General features: G+C 36.2%; 1 protein-coding gene across 1 annotated transcript; it reads left to right on the top strand.

The window, feature by feature from the left end:
- The first annotated feature begins 3,241 nt into the window (after window positions 1-3,241).
- Window positions 3,242-9,112, top strand: LOC141672202 (BAG family molecular chaperone regulator 1-like). The gene is made up of 4 exons (XM_074478740.1): window positions 3,242-3,312; window positions 4,257-7,073; window positions 7,868-8,114; window positions 8,201-9,112. The coding sequence occupies exons 2-4, from the start codon at window positions 7,053-7,055 to the stop codon at window positions 8,314-8,316; spliced, it is 384 nt and encodes a 127-aa protein (XP_074334841.1). The 5' UTR covers window positions 3,242-3,312; window positions 4,257-7,052; the 3' UTR covers window positions 8,317-9,112.
- The last annotated feature ends 5,485 nt before the right edge of the window (window positions 9,113-14,597 follow it).

Raw genomic sequence — 14,597 nt, 5'->3', positions numbered from 1 at the left:
GTGAGAGCTACTTTGAAGCTGGATCACAAAATACAGTAGAAAATGGGCTAAAATTGCATAATTAGTGCTGTGATAGACTCAGCTCTAAGAAAGTTCATACTATTTCATTAATTTCTTTTTTTTTCTTGAAATTGCATTAATCCAACCCCCAAATTTGCTCTCAAAGACTCATTACCGTCATCTGTTTGATTCTCTATAAGTCTTTGTCTTCTACTGTACTGCTTCTATAGCAGTCAGCATATTAGTAGACAGCATACAATTTTATTTAAAATGATCCCTTTACATGGACTCTTCTGGACAACCAGGGTCACATTAAAGGTCAGAGGTCTTCGTAATTCTGTCATATTTATCATAGATCACTTTGATTAACACTTATCAACACATCTGTTCTGTAACATTCCAGGCTCAGGTTCTTCATTTTTATTCTCTATTTTGTTCCTCTGCTTCAGTAGCTATAATGAACTAATAATAAAAAAGTTAAAAATATACAAATTGCTTTATATTATCAACTTAATAAAATTTATAGGTTATTTCACTTCACAAGTTTCATCAACTAATGAAAAAGAATCTAAAAGCGGGTCACATTTAGTTTTTTAGACGGATAAAGTTTCTAGACATCGTGATCAAAAAAGAACAAAAAGACGAAGGGTTCACTTGTGGCTTGAATATAAGCAATTGGCGTTAAGTACACTGGAGCGTCGATCATTAATTTGGGAGTGAAGACTAAGTCCAACTGCCGTATTAGCTTGGATTTTTTGCAGGGGTTAGAAAGCAAATCATGCCCCATTTGTTGTATATATTATGTGTATTTAAAATATACAATAATTTACTTTATTTAATTTTTTTAAAATTAATCAGAATACATCATTTTGCCACTTGACTGACCCAAACATCAACTTCTGGGCAATCATGCCACCTCTATCAAGTTCGTGCCGGATCAAAGTGATAAAGTATGGAGAGAAAAGAAAAAGTCTTCGTCTTCGTTGTAAAAGTGCTTCTTGTGCAGCCCACATATTAGTATTCAACATGCTGTAATTTATCTAAAAGACTCATTTCACGTCATCTTTCTATTCTCAAAGTCTCCGTTTTATATGCAGTAAAAATGCTTCTATTACAATATATATATATATATATATATATATAATGACCCCTCTGAATGGAATCTTATGAAACAATATGTACAACAGCCATGGACGAACTAGACTTATACATGCATCGACGAAATGACTTTCAGATATGAGAAACTAAAAACACGACTTACATTTGCATCATCTTCCGGTTCTCAAAATCTTGGTCTTTATCTTTTACTGTCACCATATAATATTTGAAAGGTAGAAAATATATTGTAGAGATCAGACCTGTAGATATTACTTAATGTTCTAAATTAAATTCATTGTATACACACACTACAATAGATTCTTTACAGAAGACATGAAATTGGTTTAAGATGAACATACAAAAGTTTAAGAAAGTTTAGGGAACTGCATTATCTATGTCCTGTTCTTGAACATTCCAGCTCCAAAATACACTCTAAAAGACTCTTTCAATTTGCATTAATCATCAACTTTCAATTGTCAAAGTCTTGCTCTTTGTCTTTGCACTCTGGAGTAATTATAATCTAGAATGTAAAAAGACCCCTCTGCATGAATGGTCACTTTGTAATGTAGAATCTTTTCCAAGAGTTTATGTTAGTTTCTTCGGCTCCTCAAAGAATTTTCCAAGGTATTTTATCTTAACACGGAACAAAGTTGCCCTTCATGTAATTGAGAAAATGTCATTAATTCAGTTGCTTGAAATTGCACTTCATCTTCAAATTGAGAAATAAGCATATGCAGTTAGAAATTTAATATTTAGTTACAGGAGGTCAGTTTTACTGCAAGTGCCAGTCAAGTTCAGTTGAATCAGAAAATTTAGAATGATCGGTGCCGTATTCCTATAATTTATTTGTAACCTTAATTAGATATTGAATTTATAATTCTGGAGAAGAAAAAGTGATAAGCTAATAATTAGGAAGTAAATCGGAAGTCTGGGGCAATTTTTAGTAACAATCGGAAGTCTGGGGCAATGTTATCAGTATGCAGGAAAAATATCCTTTTTCCAACTTATTCAGGGAGCATCACAGGTCAAGTTTTCTGTATCTAATTGGTTTTGGGAAACTCTCAATTTTCTCATCATTTCATTCCCGGAGTGCTGGTCGTTGTCTTTTCCTGCTCTAGAAGTGCTTTTACTGTTGTCCGCGGATCCAGCCCCTTACTAGATCTCCTCAGAACCCTTAATAGATTCAGCTTTTTTATAATACACTGGTAGTTATTAAAAAATGACCCCTACATCTCGTAGCTAATTCATTATGCAATGTATGGTATAATTAAAAACAAACAGCATAAGATTATTTTGGATTAAAGTAATTAAGATTTTTAACGGAGAACAAAAATTAAGGTTATGAACAAAAGAATTTGGCTACATATCTCAAAGTTTACCCTTCCATTAATTGTTTAAGTTTGATAAAAACATGATAATGAGTAATTTCATCACCAGTTATATCGCAATCATTGTCATGATCATCTTCTTGCAACACCACCTTGTCGGTTCCTTAAGTCCCGAAGAGCAAAAAACAGCATTATTCCAGTTTAAGCAAAGCTTGAATATCAGTACTCCTACAATTTGCAACTATTAGGATTATACCGTTGGTTCTTATGAAATTCCTTCACATCCAAAGACGATGAACTGGAGCATGAGTTCTGATTACTGCACATGATCATGAGTTGCAGTCAGCTGGAAGGAGCCATTCTTCCTAACAGCACTCTCTTCCAGCTCTCTCGTCTCCGGTACTCAATAACAAGTTGAGTGGTGTACTCCCAAGTTGTCGAACACAATTGACCCTCGGGAATCTCTCATTTGCATAAACTGGTCTCACTTGATCTTAGTGACGACAATGATGGTGTTAAACTTGAAGATGAATTGTTCAAATCACTCTTACAGAATTTAACTCAACTGAGAGTGCTTAATCTTGAAGGAGTTAACATCTCCTCTGTTTTACCCTTTAATTTTTCTACTTCCTTTAGGTTTCTTAACCTTCCAGATACTGGTTTACACGGAGTATTACCCCAAGAGGTTTTCCACCTTCCCAACTTAGAGGTCCTTGAAGGAAGAGTTCCTTCGTCTTTTGTTGAATTTAATAGTTTACGAGTTCTTGATCTTGGAAATAATCATATAAGTGATACATTCCCGCAATATTTGGAAGTTCTTCCTAATCTCCAAGTTCTTGTGCTGAAATCAAATAAGTTTCATGGTATTATTATCACGATTTCTAAGGTTGAACGCCCATTTCATAGCTTAAGAATCATTGATCTGTCGTACAATGAGTTTTCGGGTCCACTGCCGGCAATAAACTTCAAAAACTTCAAGGCTATGATGAATGGTGACGTGGATAAAACAGAGCGCAAGTACATGGGGGACGACACCTATTACAGTGATTCAATGAGTCTAGTAATCAAGGGAGTAGAGACTGAGTTTGTAAGAATCTTAACTGTATTTACAACTATTGACCTGTCGGGGAACAATTTTGAAGGGGAGATTGATGAATTCATTGGAAATCTAGTGTCCCTTCGATATCTCAATTTATCTCACAATAATCTCACTGGCCACATACCATCCTCAACCGGGAAATTGTTAATGTTAGAGTCACTAGACCTGTCATACAACCGACTTGAAGGAGAAATTCCTGATCAGCTCTCTAGTCTGAATACACTTGCACGTCTAAATCTGTCTTTCAACCAACTCAGAGGCCCTATTCCAGTAGGGCCACAATTCAATACATTTGAAAATGATAGCTATGTTGGTAACTTGGGGCTGTGCGGACGTCCCTTGTCCAAACAGTGTGAACATGATTTTAAGACGATGAAAGGGGATGAGTGTTGTATTGCGGCCCAAGAAGAAGAAGATGATGATTACTTTTTTAGTGGATTTACTTGGGAAGCTGTGGTGATCGGATATGGGTGTGGAGTGGTGCCTGCATTTATTATCGGATACTTCATGTTGGTAGCAGGAAAACCAAGATGGTTTGCTGGTATTATTGGCAGGGAATTGGGCCTCAAGAAAAGGAGGATGGAGATTAAATGCTGATACTAAACATTTTCTGTAATTTTTATATCATGTTAACTGTCATATCATGTAGTCTATAATTCTGAAATAATATTCCCATTTGTTTCTTCTCTGTGTCTTATGATTCTGTTAGCCCATTTGTTTCTTCTCTGCAGCTCGATCTTTTGGTGAACTATATTTCGATTGTTGGAACAAGCGCAATATAATTAGGCATGATGGATTTGCAGCATCTTTTTGACTTCGTTGATGTCAGTCGGGTGGTCAGACATGGTATTGCAGGCCGGTAACCCTTAATATGCTTTTACCTATTGTATCTAATTCTATTATGGTCGTGATTTTAATCTGTAATTTGGAGGTAATTACAACGTGTTATCTTTAATCTCTTATTTGGTAAATCATGAAGAAAATTGGATTAAAAGTTTATGAGTTGAATTCATGATGGAGCAAAGCTTCAAATTATTTGAGCAAAGTTTTTTACTAGAAAAGTTTAAAATTATTTGGACCTTATTAATGAACTGTAAATGGCCTGACGGATGTTGTCCAATTGACAAATTCCTGCTAAATCATACAGATTATAAATTTCATATAGGCCTTCTAGAACTCTAGATTTTTGGTGTAGGCCTATCACTTTATGTGTGCGTATTATATATTAATATATGCTATCGTTGTCACGAGTATATCTTATGCTAGACACTCTATTATTGATCAGGAGAGTGCAGCAACTTTTGATAACATTGGCCTCTGTGACAAAATTTTCCGTAAAATTGTGATAGAATCCTGCTTAGTTTGGCTATGCCCAGGCACAGGGTGTTGATATTACATATTAAAAGTAACCCTACTGCACGGTTGACACTCTATTAGTGATAGGGAGAGTGCAGCAACTTTTGATAACATTGGCCTCTGTGGCAGACAAGAGGCCCTGTTTCTGTAAAATCGTGATAGAATCCTGCTTAGTTTGGCTATGCGCAGGCACAGGGTGTTGATATTACATATTAGAAGTAACAGAGGATAAACACTTGGCACATTAGTGTCTATCACAAACTTTCTGGGCTAAATTGTGCACCCAGCATATTATCATACCTAATCTACATGCACAACCAGTCAATGTGTGCCAGACCTGACTTGGTTAACTCCGAGTCTTGGTCATCGCCAATAGTCTTGTTCTTGGTTTCTATTACATATTCAAGATGAGTCACATATGGCTTGCAAATTTAGCCCTGCATTACCATATTTACCATGTAAAAAAACTTTAGAATAGATTAATGGTTCACGACTACCTTTGTGGCTTTACGGAAGTAATTGTCTTGTGGATGATATCAATCATGCAAATTTAGTACATAATATTTTTACTCTTTTGTACTATAGATGTTTGATTACGATTACTTGAAGGAACAAATATGATTACGATTACTTGAAGGAACAAATATGATTAGGTTTTACTCATTCCTGACTCATTCCCATCATCTTCGGATTCTGAAATTCTCCATCTTGGTCTTCTACTGCTCTAAATGTGCTTCTATTCCCGTCCACATACTAGTAGACGGGACTCTAATTCATCTACACTGATCTATCAAACAATGATTTTGAAGGGGAAATTCCTGATTGGATTGGGTCAGTGAGGTCTCATTGAATATTTCTCACAACAGGCTTACTGCTGGTCTTGAGCAACTACCTTTGAATAATATAAAGTTGCTTAATCTCCAGCACAATGAGCTTAATGGCTCATTACCCGACTTGATCTGTAATTCAAGCTATCTTGAGGTACTAAACTTGTCTCATAACAAGTTGAGTGGTGTACTCCCCAGTTGTCGAACACAATTGACCAGTCTTTTAGTGTTTGATCTACAGATGAATAAGATTCAGGGGAGCCTTCCATCAACCTTATCAAATTTTTGTAATTTGAAAAGTATAAATTTGCATGGAAACAAATTACAAGGAAGATTTCCTTCTTTTGTGGAATTTGAATTTTTTTAGAAACTCTTGATCTTGGAAATAATCAAATAAATGATACATTCCCGCAGTGTTTGGAAGCTCTTCCAAATCTACAAGTTCTTGTTCTGAAATTTAGTAAGTTTCATGGTCTTATGAACATCCGTTCTAAGATAGAACACCCGTTTCCTAGGCTGAGAATCCTTGATCTGTCGTGCAATCCTTGATCTGTGATTGGATTCGGCTGTGGAGTGGTGCCTGCATTTATTGCTGGATACTTGATGTTGCTAGCTAGAAAACCAAAATGTTTTGCTGGTATCATTGCCAGGGAATGGTTTGTTCATTGAACTGTTTATCCTATATACTTAATTGTCAAATTTTACTTAATTAATTTGACTGATTGAGTTGTTCATTTCCCTGTAACAGGGTCTCTATCCTGGATAGTTATATTCTTCGTTCAGAAAGCTTTGATGATTTCTGGTTCAAGAGGTAGCAAACAGGCACCCATAGTTCGTATTATGATAAGAAAAATAGGCATTTTTCTATTAGAATACTAACTTTTATGTCTTTCGCAGTCATTTACAGGTGCCAGCAATCTGTTCCTCCAAAAATGTCTAATGCTAAGAATATGTTTGTGTTCATGAACTTCTTGTATACACTTGTGGTTCTTAACTGCTCATGCGTTAGTTTAATTTTAAGTCTTTCATACATTCGCAGTTTGGCGCAATATGTGAGACCAAAACAAATGATTGCAGAAAACACCAACTAATATAATTATGAGATTAATATATATCTTTTTGGCTCGTTAATTACAGGTACTAAGCCTGCATGAAACACTCGTAGCATACAAGAGTGTATACTTCATTGCAATCATCGTTCCCATAACATTGGTCATTCTTGGAAAGATTATCAACCCGGTGAAACCTGCTAGAACAAAAATCCAGAAAGAAGAATGAGGTAGAGATACAATTATGCAACTCAAAGATTAGGTCTGCAGTGTTAAACATGTTCTTCTCCATGGCATGTCACTCTACATAACAAAGGTTGTTTGAAATGTACACTATTTTTACTCGATATGGAATCCGTTTTAATGTAGCATGTAATTTTTGTAGCAACAGCGGAACTAGGATCTTAATATAGTCGGGACTAAAATACACTTAATTTCAAAAGATATCCGTAACTATTTCTTTCATTCAGTCGAGACTTCAGCCTACCCGTGTTGGTAAGTCACATATGCACAAGAAAAGATCAGAAGGTGTGTTTTGCATCATTGTTGTCTTCTCTGTGATGCAAAAACTTACGGTATGATTATTTTTACATCTACTTTCACTTTTTTTTCTGCCATTTCACTTTACTTGCTAAAAGAAAATGAACTTGAATCTAAAGGCAACATCAAGATTCAGTTGTTGTCTAAAGAGTATACGACAAACTAATTCATGCACATTTCTAATGTATTTAATATACCAATAGGCATCTATATACTTTCAACACCAAAAAAGCAAGAAAAGAGAGAAAATTTAAAAAAAATGCAAGTATTCTCATTTAATATAGATGGTTCAAGTACACATTCCAAACAATATTCCTCTCTGCACCCTGCCTTCTCTGTCCATTCCTCATCATCAGACAATTGTGAGGCATTTCATTCTCTTCTAAAGTAGCCTATAGCTAGTTTGGTGTGCTAGCTTGTAATCAAATGCAAACATGTGTGTGTTGCTGTTGAGGTTCTGACTATGTGGGTCACAAGTTTGGTTCTTTCTTTATTCTTGGGTTTCCTTCTCTAGCTTCCACCTTAAGTTCTTGAACCATCATTTCTTAAGTTATCTAGTTCTATAAATAGACTTTCGAGACGATGAACTTGAATAGCAAGCCTACTGGAGTATTCACTCCAGCACGAGGAGTTATCGCGGTCGGAGGCGTTGGACTGGAGGGATATGCTCCTTTGGAAATGAGGCCAGGGGGAATGTTGGTTCAGAAAAGAAACTCTGATGCTGATCATAGTTCAGTTGTAGTTCCAAATATTAAAGTTAAAGTGAAACATGGTTCATCATATCTTGAGTTTAACATTAGTTCTCAAGCAAGCTTTGGTAAAACATTTATCATTTGTCTTATTGGTTTTTGATTTTTTGCATGCTTTTATATAGTTGTTGACAATTCTTTGTTAATTATGCAGGTGATCTGAAGAAAATGGTGGCAGGGCCAACTGGTTTGCACTATGAGGAACAGAAGTTGATTTTTAAAGATAAGGAAAGACAATCAAGAACATTTCTTTTTTTTTTTGCTAATTAAATCAAGAACATTTCTTGATGTTGCTGGTGTTAGCAATGGTTCCAGAATTTTCTCATAACCATTTTCTCTCAGTTTGATCACACTTCCTCCTAAGCTTACCAGTTTGGATTTGTCATCTTGTAATATGAAAGAGTTCTCACACTTTTCACAACAAGCTATAAGCGTAACGGATCATTGCCCGACTTAATCTGTAATTCAAGCTCTCTTGAGGTACTTAATTTGTTTCATAACAAATTAAGTGGTGTACTCCTTAGTTGTTGAACAAATTTGACCAATCTTTCGGTGTTTAATCTGCGGATGAATAACATTCAGGGAAGCATTCCAGCAAACTTATCAAATTTCCTCATTTGCGAAGTCTAAATTTGCACGGAAATAAACTAGGAGGAGGAATTCCTTCTTCTTTTTCTAGTTTTGGCCTCTTAGAAACCCTTGACCTTGGAAGTAATCAACTTAATTATACATTCCCGCAGTGTTTGGAAGCTCTTCCAAATCTGCAAGTTCTTATTCTGAAATCAAATCATTTTCATGGTCTTGTAAACAAGAGTTATAAGATAAAACACCCATTTCCTAGCTTGAGAATCATTGATCTATCTGAAAATGAGTTTTCTGGTCCACTTCCGGCAATGTATATCAAAAACTTCGAGGCAATGATGAAAAGTGACGTGAATAAAGTGAAGGCTAAGTATATGGGGATTGTCGTCGCTACCAATACAGGCTTTTACAGTGATTCCACATCTCTAGTGATTAAAGGAGTTGAGGTTGAGTTGATTAAAATTGTTCAAGAAACAATTTTGAAGGGGAGATTCCAGAATGCATTGGAAAAATCTAGTCTCACTCAGATATCTCAATTTATCAGCCAATCATCTCACTGGACACATACCATCTTCGCTTGGAAAATTGCTAGTGTTGGAGTCACTAGACCTCTCACTGAACCAACTTGAAGGGAAAATTCCGCGACAACTTGCCAGTGTATACACACTTGCACGTTTAAATCTGTCTTGCAACCAACTTGAAGGTCAGATTCCAAAAGGTTCTCAATTCAATACATTTGGCATTGACAGCTATGTTGGTAACTTAGGGCTGTGTGGATTTCCATTGCCCAAAGAATGTGAACATGATAGTGAGGCACAAGAAGATGGTGAAGACGATGATTAGTTTTTTAGTGGTTTTACATGGGAAGCTGTGGTGATTGGGTACGGCTGTGGAGTGGTGCCTGCGTTTATTGCTGGATATTTGATGTTGCTTGGTAGAAAACCAAAGTGGTTTGCTGGAATTATTGCCAGGGAATTGGGACTCAAGATAAGGAGGATGTAAATTAAAATGCGATTTTAATGTTTTGAATCTCATGTTTACAATTATCATGTTAAATTATTTTGATAATATTCTTGTTTTTATTTTTAGTTTGTTATTAGTTGGATTTCATCTAAACATAATTGTTACTTTATGGGGACTTCTTTTTATTAAGAATTCCGCTGTCACGGACTCATTCAAATTCGAATTAATGATCATCTCTCAATGTAGTTCTAAAGAGTAATTTTATTAAAATAACATCAATCTTCAAAGTAGTTCTCAACTCATCAACTCATCCATTCTCGAAATAATTATTTTCCACTTTTACTGATAATTTTAGCTAAATGTGGCTTGACAAATAAAAAAGAGAGGTTAGATATAGGATGTTTACCATTAATTTTCCTTCTATGAGCTTATCATAAGGTTTTTAATAAAATGGTTATCTATTTATCCATCATTGAAAGCTATTTTGTGCCGTATATGTCGGGGTTTAATTACTTGAAGAAACAACGCTCTTAAGAAAGTGTAGAAAATTTGGTTGATTTCTCCTTCTTCTTGTAATTTCCATCCAGTTTCAATGTAGCGAATGACTAATTCTCCTCATCTTTCCATTCCTAAAGTTTTTGTCTTCGTCATCTACTGCTTTAAAAGTGCTTCTACGGCAGCCCACATATTAGTACACTGACTACAATCCATCTAAAATGAGTCTACTGAGTCTATCACACCACTAATTATGCAATTTTAGCCCATTTTCTACTGTAGTATGTGTTCCGCCTTCAAAGTAGTTCTCACACACTCATTCGTGTCATGTTTCAATTCTCATGTTTTGGTCTTCGTATTGTAGTGCTCAAATATTAGTAGAAATACTATAATTTTCTAAAATGACCCACTTTGTACGTCGATGTTGAATTGAGTTTACTTGTAGAAACAAAGATTTAGGGAAGTTCTTAAAATTTCATGTATTTCTTTTCTTTTCTTGAAATTTCATTTCCGTCATCTACTGAACTGTTCTAAGTCTTCGTCTTCTAGTGTACTGCTTCTATTGCAGTCCACATATAAACATTCAGCACTCTGTCTGAAGAGCAAAAAATTCTGAATACTTCATGTCCTCTTTTTGTAAAGCTCAGCACTTATTAGACATTATTTCTTCCAACACAAGTACAAAATTTCCCATACTACAAAATTCAAAGAGGATCATATTGATCACTAAAGAATTTCTGGTTGTTTCTCACAGCACAGAACAGAGAGATGAAAGGTTTGAGCTCATATGTTCACTTGTGGCTCGTCTTTGTCTTTTTCTGCACTGAAAGTGCTAGATCATTAACTTGGAGAAAAGAGTCTAAACTACTGTATTAATTAGCTGGAAGTTTTTGTATTTAAGAAACCAACATAAATTCAAGTTGCTGTATGTCCCCTGCTAAATTAAATTTTTAAAAAGGATCGTCACGCCTTGTCTTTTCATGCAGGTACCACCACAAATTAGCAGGTATTCAAAATGACAAGACACCATATCACATTCCACCTCTAAAAGTAGCTATCAAAGACTCATTCAGGTCATCTTTTAAATCTCAAAGTTCTTCGTGTAAAACACTTTGAAGACCGGAACACATTTCTAGCCCATTTTGTACACTAGATAATTGGTTTTAGTTGAAGAGACAAAGTTTAAAGAAAGTTCAGGAAATTTCATAAGTTCTTTCCTTTTCTTGAAATTGCATTCCAGCTTCAAAGTACATAGCTCTCACAAACTCATTCCCATCTCTTTCAGTTCTCAAGTCTTGGCCTTCGTCCTACATGGACTACATGTAAGACAATTTCGAAACTCAAAGGTCTACAATTTATCTAAAATAATCCCCTTACATGGACTGTTCTGGACAACCAGGGTCATATAATAGTAAATGCATCGTAGTATGGCATCATCTTAATTTCAAAACTCAAAGGTCTTCGTAATTCTGTCATACTTATCATGGATCAATTAAAACTTCTGTTCTGTAACATTCCCGGCTCAGGTTCTTCATTTTTATTCTCTACTAAATGTTCCACTGCTTCACAAGCTATAATGAACTAATAATAAAAAAGTTAAACAAATTTACAAATTGCTTTATATTATCAACTTAATAAAGTTTATAGGTTATTGCACTTCACGTGTTTCATCAACTAATGAAAAAGAATCTAAAAGCGGGTCACATTTAGCATTTTAGACGGATAAAGTTTCTACACACCTTGATTATAAAAGAACAAAGAGACGAAGGGTTCACTTGTGGCTTGAATATAAGCAATTGCCGTTAAGTACACCTGGAACGTCGATCATTTTCAAGAAAGCTGGAATATAAATTGGTTCAAAAATTAAACAAGTCTTTAATAGTTCATGTCCATTTTTTGTCAAACTCAGTACTTATTAGACTATTTCAAGCTATTTCTTCCGACACGAAACAAATTGCCTTTCCTTTAAATTTCCAAAAGAGAATGTAAGAATTTATAAATAAAGACATTCAAATTTGATATAACATTATGAAGGTCACTGAAACTCATTTTAGCACATTTTGCAAGGTAGATATTGAATTTCTTTTTGTATCGGAAGAGACGAATGTCTAAGTTCAAAAAATTCCATCTTCAAAATAGCTCTCAAAGACCCGTTCCCATCATCTTTCATTCTTAAAATCTTGGTCTTCGTCTTTTAATGCATGCGGATGAAAGAAAAGACTGTGAGCTGGTATCTAAATATAACCCCACTGCATGGACTGTTTTGAAAGAAGCAAATCATATACACATGGGACATGGCATACATAATTAGCAGCTAGTTCATCAATTTGGAAGTGAAGACTAAGTCCTACTATGTATTAGGTTGGATTTTTTGCTTTCTAATATTTATATAAAAATTGATCAGAATACATCATTTTGCCACTTGACTAGCCCAAACATCAACACACAAAAGTTTAAGAAAGTTCAAAGAACAGCATTATCTCTTTCCTGTTCTTGAACATTCCAGCTCCAAAATTTACTCTCAAAGACTCATTCGCATTTGATCATCATCTTTCAGTTCTCAAAGTCTTGGTCTTTGTCTTCTACTACTCTAAAAGTGCTTCTATTGCAGCCCTCTAATTTATGAATGCTACAAATATTTTGTAGGGCTGAGAGAAAAACTTACCAATTCTAAAATTCTCCGTCTTCTGACATTACATGTATAATACCTAATCATGAACTGCGTAGACAGACAATTATCAAGGTCCAAAAATACTTATTTCAGCAAGATCATCAATTTGGAGAAAAGACTCTCCAAATTGCATGATTAATACATTGATCTTCATCTTATTAATACACGTATAAATTTATTCTAAAAGATTGCATGATTTCTTTGGTTTCCAAGAAGCTGCATTAAGCTTTAGAAAGTAGCTGTAAAAGACTTCTCAAAGTCTTCGTCCTCGTCAATACCCTGCACATTTAAGACTTTGGACAGAAGATTCTCAACTGTTTGAAATAACCTCCTCTTTAAAATAATACTAGATTCGGACCGGTTTGGTCGGGTTGGTCGGGTTGTGTACACCCCTAATGCCAGGCATATCAGCTGCTGACCATGCAAATACATCACTATTTTCTTGTAAAAACCTCATCAACTTCCCTCTAAGGGGCTCCTCTAGTGATGCTCCAATGAAAATTACTTTCTCAGGATCCTCGGGAGCCAAAGGGATCAGAATCAAGTCTTCTATTGGCCTCCCTTCTTTGGGGTTAAATCAGCGTTTTGCTCAGTCCTAGGATACTTGTCATTAGCATTATATTCTAGATCAGAATTCCGCTTCTTGCCACCAGCGGGCTCGTTATTTACCACCTTCTTTCTCATGCTTTCCTCCACTTTGATATACTTCCTAGCCCTATCTTGGAGCTGTAACATGCTTTCATGGGGGTGCTTGGCTACTGACATGATGAAGAATTCATCCCTAGTTCCCTGCTGTAGTGTTATCATAGCTATCTTGTCAACAAGGTCTGGGACCTTCAAAGCCTCTTTAGTGAAACGATTCAGATAGTCTCTCAAAGACTCATTTGCTCCCTGCACGATGCTCATGAGGGATGCTGAACTTTTCTAATTCACTCTTCCACTGATGAATTGCTTAATGAAAGCTTGACTTAAGTCTCTAAAGGACCCAATTGAATTCAGAGGCAAACGATTGTACCACCTTTGAACCATTCTCGACAGGGTTTGAGGAAAGACCCGACACTTAATAGCATCGTTCACGGGCTGCAATAACAGTGCATTAGAGAATGTTCTGACATGGTTAGCGGGACTCCAGTGCCATTATAGGATTTGATGGTGGGCATCTTAAACTTTCTTGAGATGTGGGCATTCATTATTTCTTCAGTGAATGGTGGAGTTAGATCATCAGGATCTCCTAGGGGCATAAGATCACTTGAGTCAGCCCTTGGGACAACAACCCTTCTTGGTATTGGACCATCCAGGTCTATGATTGGAGGAGGATCTCTCCTTCTTGGAGGAAGTGGGGGTCTTGGAGTCAGGTGCGCCTCCAGGTCGCACTTCAGCCTTTGGATCTCAGCTTCATGAGTCCTGATCCTCTTCTGTACTTCTTAGGGATTCGCCCCTTGAGTGCTCCTAGAGCGTTGGTTAGCATCAGACATTGGTTCTTTACCAACACGCCTTCTTCTTTGAGCAATATCATCATTCGACGATTCAGAGTCTCTTTTCATGTAAGGTACAGAAAATTCCTGATCCTCCAGAATACAAGCCAAACCACGTATGTATTGGGGCGTTCGCCCTTGTGCTTCACTCCGATTAGCATGTCCACTTCCTCCAACCTCGGGGTATAGGGGCATCCCGTAAGGGGGTTAGTGGTCACAATAGTTGAATATTCATATGCAAAGGGTTGAGGATTCACAGGTGCATGTACCTGCTGAAATTGGGAATTCGTCCCTTGAGGAACTGGGGGATTCGCCCCTTGTGGCTGAGGCTCAGTTGCCCCTATTAGGGTTCCTCCTTCATTGGA

This window comes from Apium graveolens, chromosome 7, assembly GCF_009905375.1.
Source record: "Apium graveolens cultivar Ventura chromosome 7, ASM990537v1, whole genome shotgun sequence".
Lineage (NCBI taxonomy): Eukaryota > Viridiplantae > Streptophyta > Magnoliopsida > Apiales > Apiaceae > Apium > Apium graveolens.
Note: the sequence above shows the minus strand (reverse complement) of the source record. Positions and strands in the feature narration are given on the sequence as shown.

Excerpts from the sequence above, each read along its gene's own strand:
- LOC141672202 (XM_074478740.1), top strand. The coding sequence starts at position 7,053 with ATGTCACTCTACATAACAAAG. Across the intron at positions 7,074-7,867 it reads TGTCACTCTACATAACAAAG|ACTTTCGAGACGATGAACTT; the intron begins GTTGTTTGAAAT and ends TTCTATAAATAG. Across the intron at positions 8,115-8,200 it reads TAGTTCTCAAGCAAGCTTTG|GTGATCTGAAGAAAATGGTG; the intron begins GTAAAACATTTA and ends TTAATTATGCAG.